The sequence below is a fragment of the Vipera berus genome, assembly GCF_964194415.1.
Source record: "Vipera berus genome assembly, chromosome: 1".
Taxonomy (NCBI): domain Eukaryota; kingdom Metazoa; phylum Chordata; class Lepidosauria; order Squamata; family Viperidae; genus Vipera; species Vipera berus.
Genome location: NC_138202.1, coordinates 245,687,962 through 245,704,802, shown reverse-complemented (window position 1 = coordinate 245,704,802; position 16,841 = coordinate 245,687,962). Strand labels below are relative to the sequence as shown.

The 16,841-nt window shown below is 37.7% G+C and overlaps 1 protein-coding gene across 1 annotated transcript in view; it reads left to right on the top strand.

Moving 5' to 3' along the window:
* EPHA7 (EPH receptor A7) overlaps nt 1-11,558 on the top strand; it is a 176,002-nt gene extending 164,444 nt beyond the window's left edge. Inside the window, exons 15-17 of the mRNA XM_081314541.1 lie at nt 2,444-2,637; nt 8,340-8,495; nt 9,706-11,558. Of these exons, the coding sequence (XP_081170667.1) occupies nt 2,444-2,637; nt 8,340-8,495; nt 9,706-9,820 (465 nt within the window). The 3' untranslated portion in view covers nt 9,821-11,558. The remainder of the gene's footprint in view (nt 1-2,443; nt 2,638-8,339; nt 8,496-9,705) is intronic.
* The last annotated feature ends 5,283 nt before the right edge of the window (nt 11,559-16,841 follow it).

The window sequence follows — 16,841 nt, the reverse complement described above, 5'->3', positions numbered from 1 at the left end:
TGTAATTTGATCCTCAAAGTATGTTTAATCTAATCATGATTCTGATGCAGAAACAAAGTTTAATGATGGAAATTAGATGAAAGTGAGAGACTCTTGTTCCAGGTGAAATGTTCTACCTTGGCTTCTGTTTCTCACAGGTTGTTCTCTTTTCCTATTGCAATGTCCTGATGACATTTCAACTATAAAGAGACTTCAGCCATTCTAATTGCTTAATGACCTTCCCAACATTCAGAAATAGGGCTGTTTTGCAGGCATCGTGAAAAAAAGGACAGTACATTTAAATTCTGTCTGCCAAATGCTAGTTATTGTAATATATACCAAATTCAAATGTGCTCACGTTACTTCTGCTTCAATAAAAATATGTCTTGCAAAGTCCTGAACACAGCTGTTATATGGCCCATATATAAAGTGAAACTAAAAATTCCATAGTTGACATTCCTAAAGATTTATTTCAGATCTCCCTAATGTTACAAATACACGACTTCAGTTCAAAGCAAGGATTGTGAGAGTGAAGTCATAACAATGGATAGTTATTCTCAACGTATGGCTAGAGTTAAAGTTTGTTTCTAATGGTATAGCGCTCCATGTATTTTTGGCTAAATTTCCATCTATTTAAAATGTTAGTTGGAGGGGGAACTGTGTTATTACAACCTCTCCTAAGATTTCCTTGTTTTAATGGGATATTGAAAACCCAAGTCAGTGATTAAATAGTGTGTTTGTGATATGGTCTGGCATATAGATTTGGGTTACATAAATACAGTTCTTTCACCTCGGGAAATCAAATGTATATCTTTAAGCCAGCAAGATACCTTAGAATGATTACAATACCAAAATTCCACAGAGCATTTTATTGGCCTACTTGGAGGCATTGCATTCAGTGGTGTTTGAAGGAGAATGTTAAAAAGAATGATAGCGATGAGCATTATTTCACTTGCAACACAGGAAACATGAAAACAATGGCTCATAAATTGTTATATGGTAATTTCTATAAAACATCCTCCCTCATTATTTATTGAAAGTCCTAAAGGATTATTCAGGAAGCTCAAATACATTTTTATGTAAATTATCTGTTATCAGATGCATATTACACAGTTATAAGAAAGTTGCAAACTTTTGTCAAGGTGCAAGCAAGGTTCAGTAAAGGATTATTTTATTAGCTAAGCAATAAACAAACCTGAAATTTGTTGACAGTGCTAAAATGATGTGTTTGCAATCTGCCTATATGCATTTTTTACATATATTACTGATAAGTGGCCAAAATAAAATAGCATATAGCTATTGTTGTAAAGCTGGTGTTCCTACTTGTACTTGTAGAACAAGAAGCCACTCGTTAATTTAATATTTATAGCTTAAATTGTTCACTGCTAATATAATAATATTATTTCCAGAATAAAGGTAAGAAAAATAGCAAGTAATCATTTGTGAAGGAGAAAGGTGGGTTGTTTGGTTTTTGTTTTTGCCATTATGTCATGAAGCCCACTTTATTACTATCTATGATTTATTTACATAAAGTTTTCCATTTAAGATATTGGTTTTAATAGCTCAGAAAACCCATGTAAAAGTGTCTAAAACTCTTTGTAAACATTATGCTTGACTTATATTTGTTACCCATCACAACAACTTTGTATTATAATTCCAGAGGATAATGCAAAAAATTGTAGAACAAGATTTTTTTTGGATTATCAGTGGAATGCTATTTTGCCCATTGTGTTGGTATTTTATAAAACCACACTTCAGTTTATCAATGTTATGTGAATTTTCAAAAGTTTCTTGATCCTCTTCTCTGGTTTTGTTTTGGTGTTTTTTTTCTTACTTCAACATCAACAAATCAGTGCTGCAAAAAACAATAGTGGCTTAATTGATCTTAGAGATATTATGTTGGTCTACACTATGTTTAATACTAAACGGTTCACTCAAACATCCTATAGTCAAGCCTTGATTAGATTCACATCTAGTTTGGACTTTTGCTGAGAGGGTCAACATGGGAAAGCCCTTTTTTTCCTTTTTTTTTTCTTCCTATTATCCACTAGTTTTCATTCATCCATTTCATTTACATCTAGATATAGATACCTAGATGTATACACAGACTATTTAATCATGCTTTGTTTCCTGCCAGAGCCTCTTGGACAAATAAATATTGCTTTCAAAGAGTATCTCATGTATCCGTTTCTCAATTGCACCCATGGTGAATTTAATTGCTATTCCCTCCTGCTGATTTGACTAGGTATGCAGCTTATGTTATCAGCATACATTACAAAATACTGTAATCTGTTTAATAGGCATGGACAATAAAAACAAGTTTACAGTGTTCTACAACAACAGAAATTCTTGTGCTAGAAACAGTAGGTTCTATTTGAAAGACATGTTTCATAAAACTTTGCTTAATTTGGTGGATTCTTCATGAGCTGTAAAAATTTAAACTCATGGCGGGTTTTGTTATTAGGTTATAAAAGCAATTGAAGAAGGGTATCGTTTGCCAGCACCCATGGACTGCCCAGCAGGCCTTCACCAGCTGATGCTAGACTGCTGGCAGAAAGAACGTGCAGAAAGGCCAAAGTTTGAACAGATTGTGGGCATTCTGGATAAAATGATTCGGAATCCAAATAGCTTGAAGACTCCTTTAGGAACCTGTAGTAGGTAAGTTATGGATTAGATTCCTAAATTATAGGATAAAATACTAGACAGCTGTTCATTGTTTCAGCTGTTGTTGACCCATGATTTATTTAATTTCAATTTTTGTTATCCCGCCATTATTATTTGGGATAAGTTCAAGCATTCCATATTCCAGATGCTTTTACAAGGGTAAAATAGGTATTAAATCTAGGTTATATTGATGTATATTGATGTTCCTTATCATAAGCCAAAAGAAAATGACAGCTGTATGTGGCGAGATTCCATTCTGAAAAAAAGATAAATCATTTAGAAATATTTTTTTTTAGAATTTGACTATCTCACTCCAATTAGCTGTTGATTTGCTTAATTAACTTCATACTGGGTTACCTCAAGATATCTATATGCTGTTGAAAAAATACTTGGTGTAAAATGTGGCCATTTGCCTTCTGGGTAGGATTAGAAGATCAGAATATACTGCTGTTTGAAGGGCAGAAGAATATGTCTACAGAAGCACTATAATTTGAAGGAACAGTAGTAATTTGATTATTGTAACAGAAGTTTGTGGAATTTTATTAAAAATAATTATTTTAAGCATGTTAGGTTTGATACACCTATTTGATACTTATTTCATTTTTTCCTCAAAAAAAAGTGATAGAAAGCACCATTGGAAATAATTTTCTGGCTTTGGAGAGTAGAAAAAGAGGTTCAGGTTGTATAAGATCTCAGAATGCGTCATAAATTGTCTTATGTGAAATTATCATGTTTCCCTGAAAATAAGACTCAGTTTATTTATTTATTTATTGCCTCCAAAAGAGGTACCCAGGTCTTATTTTCGGGGCATGTCTTTTCCCCTGTTTCACTTCACAGCGGTGGCACCGACAGCCCTTTCCAGCCAGCCCACTTCTGCAGTCTCTCACTGCCACTAACGTGCGTCACCTCCAACCTCCATTCATCCTTCAGGAAATGCCTCTGCAGCTGAGAATAGAGCTCTGGATTGATGAACACAGAGCCCCCTGGCCTCCATTTCACCATCAGAGGCCTTCAGGAAAGGTCTCTGCAGCCAAGAACTGAGTTCCGGATTGATGTGCATGGTGCCCCCTCAAGAGCTCTGTTCTCGGCTGCAAAGACCTTTCCTGAAAGCCTCTGATGGTGAAATGGAGGCTGGGGGGTGCCACACACATCAATCCAGAGCTCCATTCTCAGTTGCAGAGGCATTTCCTAAGGCAAAAAGGAGGCTGGGTTCGATTCGCACCAGTGGCAGCAAGAGACCGCAGAAACAGTGGGCTGGCGAGGCAGGTGTTGGGGCATGGGAGGCTTGGCTGCAACAATAAGAGGGTGTGGGGTGTGTGAGGCACTTCCAGCCACCCAGCCCCACCCTAGCTTGATTGTTAGGGTTAGGGCTTATTTTTGGGGTAGGGCTCATATTAGGCCCATTCCCCAAAATCAAGCTAGGGCTTATTTTTAGGCTAGGGCTTATTTTCAGGAAACCACGGATCTGTCCAAAAATCATTGTTTTGCTATAGAGAAGCAGTTCTATGATTGGCACCCCAATTATTTGCTGAAAATGTGTACTTTAGCTTCTGTTATTTGCCCCAGCTCCTGCCCACCTAGCAGTTCAAAAGCATGCAATTGCCAAGTAGATTAATAGTATCACTTCAACGGGAAGATAACAGCCTTTCATCCATCTTTGGCATATAGTCATGCTGGCCACATGACCAGGGAAATTGTCTTTGGACAGCGCTTGCTCCCTCAGCCAAGAAACGGAGACGAGCATCAGGCCTTAAGAGTGGACACGACTGACAGGGAAATCTTTACTTTTTTAAAAAATTGACTTTCACTGCCATCCTTAGCAAAAAGACAATTTAGTGACATTTTTTGCTTTCTGAATGGTATTTTTAACTGATGCTTTTATATATGACTTTAGAATGTAACAGTTGAACATAGTTCAGGGAAGTCACCATATGCTCCCGCTGTAAAAATGGTCAACAATATGTTAGGGGGAATAAGAAAAAAATACAGGTCAGTCGCATAATGCTGTTACATAAATCAGTGGTGCAACTGCAGCTGAAATATTGTGTTCATTTCTCGTTCAGAAATTATATAGTACAACTAGAGAAATCTCAGAAGACAGCAACTAAGATGATGAAGAGGGCAGGAACATCTTCCTTATGAGGAAAGGTTGCAACATTTGAGTCTTTTTCATCTGGAAAGGAAACAAATGAGAGGGTGCTTGTGTTTGAGATGCATTATGCATCATTATTCACAATGTTGGCAAGATGTGGTGGAAAACGAGAAGCTATTTCTAGGATCAAAGGTGAAATTGAATCTTGAAAGAACATCAGGACAGACATTTTTTTTTACACAACACATAATTAAACTTTGAAATCTGTTACCATGAAATTTGGTGCTACCAAATTTGGCTGGCTTCAGAAAAGGATTAGGCCAGTTTTATTTTATTTATAATATTTATAGGCTGCCCATCTTACCTCAAGGTAACTCTGGGCAGCTTGGAAGTCATGGGTATCTTTAGCTATTAGCTTTTATGGCTGTATGACTCTCTCTGAAGACCATTTGCTGGAAGGCCAGTGAGCATCCTTAGCTTGATCATCCTTCTTTTTTATAATTATTTATCTCTCCACACCCATTTTCTTTTTCCTTCTTTTGGCTTTTCTTCACAACTCATTTAAGTGGTTAGTGACATCAGTTTGTTTTCCCATTGAAGACATCCATCCTTTAGCCAAACAATTCTAAAGAGGCTCCATTTCATATGCTCCAGTTTTTCAGGAACATCCCACCTCAAGTGGATATGAACTATGTCTCTGTATGCCTTGGTGTCACACTGTAAACCCTGTAAACCCATGCTTCCTATCTGAGAGCCGCGCTCTGCACACAAGCTTTACGATGCGGACTCAGAAGCTATTCTAGCCCCTCATCTTTTTTCAAGCCTAACCTCTAGTATGTCTCTACTAGAATGTCTCTAACTTTATTTGTAAACCACCCAGAGTAAATTGGATGGATGGATGGATGGATGGATGGATGGATGGATGGATGGATAGATAGATAGATAGATAGATAGATAGATAGATAGATAGATAATAGATGGATGCCTCACAAATTATCTTGTGGCTTCCTTACTTCTTCAAGAGAGCAGTCAACTACAGCACCAAGGTCCCAAACCTTTCCAGCTTGGCAGCCTGGCCCAGCTCAGGGGGAGAGGGGCAAATGGAGCTTCATGTGAAAGTGGAAGGTGCTTACGCTCACACACGAAGCTCCACTCGCATGAATGGAGCTTCACATGTGAGTGCAAGTGCCCTCCACTCATGAATGGAGCTTCGCACATGAGCGCAAGCACCCTCCACTTGTGTGAGTGGAGCTTCATATACACTCTTGCCATCTCTTCACATAAACTCTTGCCATCTCTCCCTTGGCCCGGTTTCAAACGCTGCAGCCTGGTAGTGGGCTGCAGCCTGGGGGTTGGAGACCCCTGAACTACACTGCCACCCACACATTTTCCTTAGGCCTCTTCTGCATCACTCTTATCACTCTTCAGTTTAACATTAAGGGTTCAAAGCCTTCCAACTGTAAGCAGGGCAAAACATTTCTGAATTGTTGGTTTCATACATCTTAGAACAACCCAAGATGAGGCATATGAGGCAGACCATTACATGTATTGTTTTTCTAATTCATGCTTTTCTCTAATTCTGCTGCTTAGTAATGTGTGGGATTGACCACATGACAAAAACCTTTTGCAAATCTTCTGTCCTCCAAAAAGGCAACTAGAGTTAGGTGGTCAGCCCAGAGTCAATTGGAGTCAGGAAGTGTGTAGCTTGAAATAGACAGATAAATAAATCAAATTCGTTATCAAGACTCTGACAGTGGAAAACCGGAACCATTTGGATTTCTGGAAATATCTTTATTGCTGGTAAGGTAGTGCAATAGAATGCTGAAAGCCTGTCAATCTCCAATTCAATGTAAACTTAGCACAATTAAACAGTGTTACTCTGAGTCTCTTTCTCACAGTTCTCCCTAACTACCCCTGACTCAGGAATCTTTCCTGTAACAGCCCTGTTCTCTCCTCTAACAGCTGTGCACCAGTCTCCACATTCCCAAGGTCTATGAGACATTTCATATCACTAGCCCAACATCATGTTTTATTAAAAAAAAACTTTTCTCAGCAAACCTACATTGGTGCTTGTTACTGGTGCTATTGAGCCAGTGGGACTTGTGCTGATCAGTCCTGCACTAGACTGAATGCCAGACAAGCAGGAAACAATTAGCATATTTCCATTGGCTTTATTAGCTCGGCTGTAAATCAGCCAACAGATGCTAGGACAGAGCAGTTGTAAATTAGGCAGATAATGATCTGAAGAGGATTTCTCACCTGTAAAGAAGAGCAGGCCTGTTGTAGACTGATAGTTTAGAGCTGCTGATATCCACAATATCTTGTCCAAGGATCATAAATCAAAAACATATCCATCAGGTACAAATCTCCTATCTAGATGTTTTCACAGCCCTCCAGGATGAGGTAGTGCAGGTTATGATGGTTTCTTAGAAGCCACGTACCAAGCAGAACATCACACACACACAAAGAGAAAATTAATTCCCTGCAGTATGAACTCCATCATGACTTTCTTTTTCTCTTTTCTTCAATAATACACACACACACACACACACACACACACACATAGTGGATATCTTCTTTTCATTGATGATCATTGATTATTCCTTAATACCTCTCTTGTATTCCTTCTGAAAGTCTCAGCAAGAAAAGGAATCTACCACTAGTGAAGCAGTTATATTTGTATTTTCTACCTAAATAGAAATCAGAAACATTCATTACTCCTATAACTGTATTAGATTAGATATAGTCACCTATTCTGAATAAAAGTTCCATCTTATATTGAGATGTGTAAAGTTAAGCCCAGTCTTCAAGGAGAACACATAGCATACGATTTCAAATAAAGAAATGTCGCCTCCTCCTCCTCCTCCTCCTCCTCCTCCTCCTCCTTCTCCTCCTCCTCCTCCTCCTCCTCCTCCTCCTCCTCCTCCTCCTCTTCTTCTTCTTCTTCTTCTTCTTCTTCTTCTTCTTCTTCTTCTTCTTCTTCTTCTTCTTCTTCTTCTTCTTCTTCTTCTTCTTCTTCTTCTTCTTCTTCTTCTTCTTCTCCTCCTCCTCCTCCTCCTCCTCTTCCTCTTACCATTTCAGGTGTTGAGGGATCAAATAAAAATCAATTATATTTATTTTACAAGTATCCTATGTTTTCATTATTTAAAAAAAGGAGGTTTTATTTTCTTCTAAATATTGAAACATCTAAAACTTTTAGATGACTTCTATGGTTGTAACTCAGCGGTAGATTCAAATAAAATCCTTTATTACTGTTGATGACCAGATGTAGCTACAATTTAGTAACAATTTTGCAGGGATGAAAAGGGAGCAGGATAAAGATAACTGAGCAATTTACACAAAAACAAGGAGATAGGAGAGGAAAGGAGAAAACAGCAGGTAAGCAGTGGAGTACCAGACCATTTCTAAAGTATTGATAATCTACTAGAATGTTACACAGCAATATAGGCTTATAGATACTTAACAGTTAAGCATTTGTTGCATTTTTGCTTTTTATTATATACATTTTAGATTGATGTATTTATTATATTTCTACTAGATAACATGAATACTGAATTATGTTTCTTTTTTTTCTACCTAAAACAATATTTTTCATTCAACCTAGACCAATCAGCCCTCTTCTGGACCAGAACACCCCTGATTTCACAACATTTTGCTCTGTAGGGGAATGGTTGCAAGCAATCAAGATGGAAAGATACAAGGATAATTTTTCTGCTGCAGGTTACAATAACCTTGAGACGGTAGCCAGGATGACTATTGAGTAAGTGAACTGAATGCTTACATTACCTATTTCTGTTTCTCTTTGTTTTCGTTTAATTGGCAGACAAGAAATGCTTGGCCAGATTATATAAAATTTATGTATTAAGAATCCTCAAGATTTAGTCACCCGATGAACACCTTATCCAGCCTTCTTTTAAGAGGAAAAAAAAGTACCACAGAAAATTCTGGTCGCTTGCTAATATTTGTTTAATTATTATAAAAGAGGGTTTGACTTTGCAGAGTAATAAAAACTATTGTCATTTGGGGAACTTGCTTCTTACTAGTTAAGGACTTCAATATGATTATGGGCAGTATTGACCCAAGGTAGCCCCTTCTGAGCATACACCAGATTTTTATTACCCTTTCTGGTTTTTTTATGCAAACAAGTGCTTCATACTGAAACATTTTCAGCTACTTTACTCTTTGTGTGACCACCACACAAGAAGTAAAGAAGCTGCATTTCAGAGCAACGTGACTTGAGGACATTAAATATCTCAGTGTGCTACTCTGTATGACAGAATGTCAAGGGGGAGGGGTTAAGTCTTAAAAAAAGTTGTAAAATGTTAAGATTGTGCTCCTTCTTTCTCTTCCTTTTAAAAAAAGAAAAGCAACAGCTATAGTTAGTATCTAACCTTCACGGCAGGGGTCATGTTATCTCCTTGGAACATATACCCTCGCCAATTAGTGGAAGATAATAGCAGTTTTTAAAATTTTATTTTTACTCACCATAATCTATGTCAGAAATGTCAAACTTGCAATGTTGTGACGTCGCGCAACGTATCGGGATTGTTTTGCCATTGCCAGCAATGGGGTGGGCACGGCTTCCGCGTGATGCGTCCGGCCTGCGGGCCGGCAGTTTGACACCCCTGGTCTACGTCAACAGAAAGTGCTGAGCATATATACCTGGCTTAAGTGATTACTTCATCATATAACAGGGGACTTCAAACTTGACCCTTTTATGACTTGTGGACTTCAACTCCCAGAATTCCTCAGCCAGGCATGCTGCCTGAGGAATTCTGGGAGTTGAAGTCCACATGTCGTAAAAGGGCCAAGTTTGAAGACCCCTGTCATATATGGTGAAGTAAATCACCTGAACAGCCAGGCATGCTGATAGCGCATTGAATATCATTTGGTTGTATCACTATTGCTGTTTCTTTTTTGTTCCCTTCTACTGAAAGATTACTAATATTGAATTTTCCTCCCTCCCCTAGTGACATAATGAGCTTAGGAATCACATTGGTTGGCCATCAAAAGAAAATCATGAGCAGCATTCAGACTATGAGAGCACAAATGTTACACTTGCATGGCACTGGCATCCAAGTGTGATGAGACATTTCTCCCTTCCAAGGGAGGGGACAGACTCGAGAGAACAGTGCCCGCCTTCAGTCTCCATGAAGCGCTGCTAGAAGACACATGATTTGACAGAGCCTTCATGCAGGTAACAGGAGGCCCCACCAGAAGCACCTACAGACTTGAACTCCTAAGTGCCACCAGAAACTTACTTAAAAAGGGAAAACAGACCTACTAATGGCGGCAACAAAAGAAGTGACAATAAACAAAGTACTACCTGAAACACCTACGAACACCTTGAACTCTCTAACCTCCTTTTTATCTAATGGACTTTTTAAAGTGTACATAAAGGATTTTAAAAGAAAGAATATATTTGTCAGATAAAAATCATGATATTGTTAAAGTCAACAAATATTTTCCTTAAAACTTTCATTTCAAACTTGTTTTAAGAAATCAGTTGTGTTCCTTTTTTTCATATTGATCTTCTTTTAGTGTTGCATTTATATCTTTGGACCTTCTTAGTGCTAAGCATATGACACATTATTACACTGGGGAGTTTTGAAAGATTGTACAAATTTCTACAGCCACAAGAAGTGTAACAGGGAAATGTGTATCAGGCTATAGCTACTGGGCGGGTGAAGCAGGGTTGGCCAGGATTTTTTTTCTTTTCTTTTTTTTTGGCATCTATTTTTTGTCTGTTTATTCCACACCACATCGATGTGGTTTGTTAATTGGCAGGAAATCAGGAAAAAAAATCATTGCCAAGAGTTCTGATATTTTTTAAAATAATTTTGTATAACTAAATCACACACTCTTCTTTAAACAGGAAATGAATAAAATGGTGAACCTAGCAATAATGTTCCCTAAAAATGCCTAGGCACTTTTTAAGAAATGGTTTGAAAGATGGTTTTAGTAGGGTGCCTGGGTTAAATGAAGCTTGTACAACTGCAACTTTAAATGGGTTGAAGCCCTTTCATGGAATGATTGATGGTAGGTGCATAAACAGAACAAGTACAAGTCCTATAGTGTTGCTTAGCCTTTTAATCAGAGCACATTGGGTGTTTGTTCTTGCAGGGGATTGGGTGTCTTTTTTATTTTTTTCAACAATGTACATTAGAAGGTCTAGGAGAAATAATAAGCATATGGCTAATATGAGATTAAGATGAATGTAGTCCCTCTTGCAGAAATAAGAATGTGAGGATGCAATCCAGAGACTGCATATAAATTCAGAAGAAATTGCATATTCAGGTGGGTGGATACACTCTGCTTTTATCAGCTGGAGTTTATTTTCTGCCCATACCTCTACCAATCATGCTGTTTGAAACGTGGGTAGGCAGATTGCCTTCCTTGCCATAGACAACCTCATCTGTAGTGGCAAGCAATGACAGGACCCAGTCTGCAGCAATTCACATAATTCTCACCAGTGTTGCCACTAATAATGTACAGGCCAAGTATACATATCTTTCTCTGGTCCATACTTTGAGACAAGCCCAGTTCAGAATGAGGAAGCTATGCACATTGAAATGAATGGGATTTCAAAACATAATCGTGCTCTGAAGCTGGTAGGATCTCATGGTCCCCAAGTCTACCTAACATTCTCTGGATTGCAGTTCTCTTGTGCAAGCTCTATGAAATGAGTGACAGATGGACAACAGATTACAGGGCTTGCACGGGACATGTTCCTGTCAGATGGTGCCTTTGGATTTTCTATTACAGGTGTAGGAATATAAGGCAAGTGGCACTTCAACATTTCATATTGTGTGTGTGTGTGTGTGTGTGTGTGTGTGTGTGTGTGTGTGTGTGTGTGTGTGTTTCAATGAGCTGCTCTAGGCGCATGAATTCAGAACTTCTGACTGAAAGATGATTGTTGAGTGAGAGAACCCTTTTTTAAAGAAAAAATACCAGTTTTAATTTAATATATGTGTACTTGAGTTGAGTGAAATATGTAATTACCATAAGCAATAACAAAGTGTGTCACAGGACTATATATGAAACAGGTGACTAATGCTGTCAAAAATATGAAAATCGTGAGCTACCCAGCAGTGAATAGCTGTACTTCCAAAGAGAACTGGGATGCTTCTATTGGTTTTCATAGAGAAAGATCCCAGGGATCAGTCATATAAATTAAGACTTGTTTGATAATGTGGGCATCCACAAAAAGAAAAAAAATGAAAAAAATCACCCTGTAAATGTTCCTTTGTAAAACTTGTACATTTTATTTATACTGTCTTGTTTTGTACACACATTTATGTGCAGTGAGCTCTGAATACATTGAAAATGCACTATATTTTTCTATTTTACTTAACAGAGCATCACAGAAAGGAACATTTTTTTTCAGTGCTATATAATGTGTTTTCCCACGTTTAGGACCAAAGATAGCTACAAAGAATTCAAATAGATAATTTTCCCCTCCTACCATTTTCTTTTCCTTTTACAGCACTGTACAATGTTTTATTTGTTGTTTTATTTATTTATTTTGTTAGAAAAAATAATTTTGATTATGCTATTTTTTCTTCTTTCACCCTTTGTTAAAGAAATCTGTAAAAAAGATAAACAAAAATATTTGAATTAACATAATCCCATTACATAGACACTTCCATTTGTAATCTTTGTAATAGACTGTAAATATATTTTTGGAAATATAACTGTGAATAAGGGTTATTTGTCATTGTCTGTCTATATAGCAACTGCAGCGTTTGATAGCTTTCTCTAGGTGTCATAATTCCTCATTAGGTATAGGGGAAACTGATAATTTAGTATTAAACTGAGAATAGCTGTTGTGTTTTTTATGCATCCATATGAGCATTTTCTAGATGGTTAAATTGGTTCATTTAAAATATTACTTACATCATTGATTTCAACAGCCTATGCCTAGATACAAGGAAACCTGAAGCACATACAGCAATAAGCTTATATTCATGATCAGTGTTGATTCCACGCAGACCACCTGCAAAGAGGTTTCGTATATGTTGCAAGGGGGAGGAAGAATCTAGATAACAGTTGCATATGGAGAGACTAGAGAGATGGCAACCATCATGCCAGTTATTTGCTTGGGAGCAGGAATGGGGTATATGTGCGGATTCAAAGGTAGCCTTCCATTCTCTCTATGAATCACCAAAAGACAATTTATACCGTTGTTAACAGCTGGACCTATCACAAGTAGCATTTGTACAAGAGAAAATATTCTCATTGGTTTATATTGCTCTGCCCATGGATAGCTAGATCAGGGCCTAAAGCTATAGTTCTAATCTCACTTCATTTGATTACAACCGTTCCATTGGCTATAATTGTTTTAGCTTGTCCCATTTGCTTGCAAATTTACACCTCTAATTATCTTCCTATATAGATTCAGTAGCTAATAGTCTTTGTGTTTGTGTGATTGCAAAAAGAAATGAGTGCACTGCAGCTTGGTGAAAATTGTCATGTTTACCCAAAAAGAACAAATATTTTTCTTTACGTTTGACTATTATGAATGTAACTGTCTTTCCTCTTTCTGATCTAATAAGACTATTTTCAAATGGGAAAGAAATTTTTACCTGCACATTCCTATTTGAATGGGTATCCTAGAACTGATCTGATATAGGACCTATTTCTCGTAGACAATTAGCCATTTGTGGTACAATTAGCATGCTTATCATAATACTCAGGACATGGAATGCTTCAACATTAATACCGATATATTAATTTATACATTATTCATAATTAAAACCACAATACAATTTCAGTAATTAGGAGGATAAGGCAGTTTCATAATGCTTGGTTTGCATTTAGTTCTTTCATATTCAATACCAGCTTTGGGAAACAATGGTTTGCATAGGAATTCATGCTTCCTCAGAAACGATATAACACACGATACAGTATGTAATATAATTGTATCATTTTTCCCCCCATCTAATTAGATTATATCCAGTGCACTTTCTATCTGGCCAGGGAAGATATGACAGTATGTGGTGAGGTCACAGACCCAATGAATCACTAGTGTTGAGCAGCTCTGGAAAATAAGATCTGCTTATATCATATTTCTACTGGATATAAGATGATTTAGAATCTGTTCCAGAAGTCTAAAAAAATCAAATTATATAAAGTTATGTAGGATGTATACAGAATGCCTTAAAAAGCTAAGACAAAAGACTGCACACCCTTCAGAAGAAAGTTTTTGCAACGCTGGTTTTTGTTTTTGTTTTTTTAAAAAAAAATATTCTGGAAAAGATGAAGCTGCTAAGAGAGGTGTATTCATCTGCATGGAAAAACAAGCCTTTGAAGGATTTTTACAATTCTATTGTTACATTCAACAGAAAAGTTGATAACGTAAACATAAAATCAAATTTATTGTAAGATACTATTATAAGAAGTTCCAAACCTAGTAATGGTGTGCCTTATCGTACAATTGTAGCAGAAAACTGCAACTTGACATTATTTTTGAATCCTTGTCTGAAAGAAGTAACATTAAATAGAAATCTCACTCCCTATCTGGACATTTCTTCAAGACAGGATATCAAAGAATGTCTTGAATCTTTAAATAGGAAACTGCATATGGCTTAGAGCAGGGCTCCCCAACCTTGGCAACTTTAAGACCTGTGGACTTCAAATCCCAGAATTCCCCAGCCAGCATGGCTGGCTGGGAAATTCTAGGGCTTGAAGTCCACAAGTCTTAAAGTTGCCAAGGTTGGGGAGCCCTGGCTTAGAGTTTCTAATGAACCCTCACCACGTGGACATCACCAAACATGCTTAGGAGTATCTTTGAAATGTTCAAGGACTGCCTAGGGCCATGGTGGCAAACCTATGGCACGCGCACCACAGGTGGCACGCAGAGCCCTCTCTGTTGGGCACGCATGCTGTTGCCCCAGTCCTAGGCCTTCAGCTGGGTTTTATAAAACCTTTTCACTTTAGGCCTTCGCCGCCATGTGCAAAAAAAAGGTTCAATCAATCAATTTCAACTTCTCATGGAAAAGAAAAAGATCTTGCAAAGTTGGAATTGATTGATTGAACTTTTTAGTCCCACCCCAGTCTGCCGTTACCACCACAGCCACGCCCACCCAGTGAGCTATGCCCACCCAATGGGCCACACCCACCCAATGGGCCAGGCCCACCCGGCACCCGACAATACATAAGTGGGTTTTGGGTTGCAGTTTGGGCACTCGGTCTCTAAAAGGTTTGCCATCACTGGCCTAGGGCAAAGTATGCAATATCTGGCTAAAGTGAAAACCAATTTCAGAATCGGAATAGGTGATAAATAGGAGTTGGAGCAAACCCTTTTAGAAGCAAATGATAACTATTGTGGGATGACACCTTACTTACAGTTGTTTGGAGAACTATATAGTCTGGCATCTCTAAATATTAATGGAGCCAAACCTATAGGAAGCAGGAACTTTAGCCAGAAAGTAAGAAGAGACTATGCTGGAGTATTCAATAAAACTATAAAGTAAATAAATGTTGCAGAACAGGAAAACTAAAAGTTTTGGATTTTTATTTCTAGATCTCTTCCCCTCTATGAAAATACAAGATTGGCATTATTTCTCAATGGAGAACATGCTTATTTGTTGTTTTTAGTCTTGCCTTTGTTCTTAAAAAAAAAAGCAATCAGGTCTGGTGCAATCCTTTTTGTTTCTTAAGGTGATCGTCTTCTGTTCGACATATGGAACACGCCTCTACTAATAGTTGACTCTCATTTCGATACCATAAATGTTGCAACTGTGGTTTTATGTGGGAAACACATCGTGGGCGTCATGTGACCAAGAAAGAAGGCAGGCTTAGAACAGCACAGTCAATACCATTCTGAGTTGTTTCTCAGTTGCCTCTTCCTTAAGGATGTACTGGATGTGTGCGTTAATTTGTGTGTGTGATATTTTTCCTTGAAGCCCCAAACTGCAGCTCAGTTTTTAACTTCTTGTTTCCTTTTCTCCTCAGTGGTGGGATTCAATTATGTGAACAACCAGTTCTCTGTGTGGATGCTGCTTTCAGAAGTCCATTCTGGGCCTGGGCAACAAAAAGCTAGCTACCGGTTCTACCGAAGTGGTGCAAACCAGCTGAATCCCACCACTGTTTCTCCTCCTATACCAAATTTAGTCCTATTCTGTCTGGTTTTCAGAGACTATTATGCCAACTAACAGAGAATTCTAAGCTCCTTTTCCTAATTTCCTTCCAACGAAAATAATAATAAATATGCAACTAGAATAATGAAGTCCATTCTTTAACATCCCACTCAGCTAAAGGAATGCCTTAGGGCCCACTGGGTTGATATAAAAACATTTCGGCTAATTCTACTCCTTTGATCAATGGTGCAGCCAGCTTAAGGCTATTTCTACAGCATGCTGCCAAAATTACTATAGGCCCTGTCCCCAAAATATTGCCTAGTCCAGCAATATAGGTAAAAGAAGGAAGGTAAGAAGGACTATGCTATGGTCAAACAGGAATTTTAGAGACCCAACTTGACCAGAATCACCAGAATTTGAAGCTAATTTAAACGTAATATTTTAGGGGAGGGAGCTATAGGCAATGCAAATAGTATAGCTTAAAATGATTTTTTTAAAATAAAATAAAATAAAAGTTAAATTAAAAGGGGGAGATTTAAGAATGAGAAAAGGAGTCCATTTATAATAGGCTAATTCAGCTTAAATAAATGTATGGATTTTTCCATTTCAAAGAAGCAGTGCAAGATTGGAAGATATGGAGAGACCTGGTCCATAGAATCACCAAGAGCTGGACACAACTGAATGGATTACATCATCATCATCATCATCATCATCATCATCATCATCATCATCATCATCATCATCGCTTATCCTTTCCAAGAGACTTTTGCAACACAGTACAGTTATGATATGTTAAAAACTTTTGAAGAATTAGAAGGGTCCCTTTTGCCACAAGTTTGTCAAAGTGTGAACAGAAAGTGGTAGAGCTGGGAGTTGAATAAAATATTTTATTATTAATCCCCTGGCCAAAATAATTGTAACAGCAGCAGCAGCAACAACAACAACAACAACCAAGCTTAACATACTTGCAAATATAGTAGCTGCTGGGCTTGTAACTGACTTGGTTAAATGTTGTGTGAAAATAG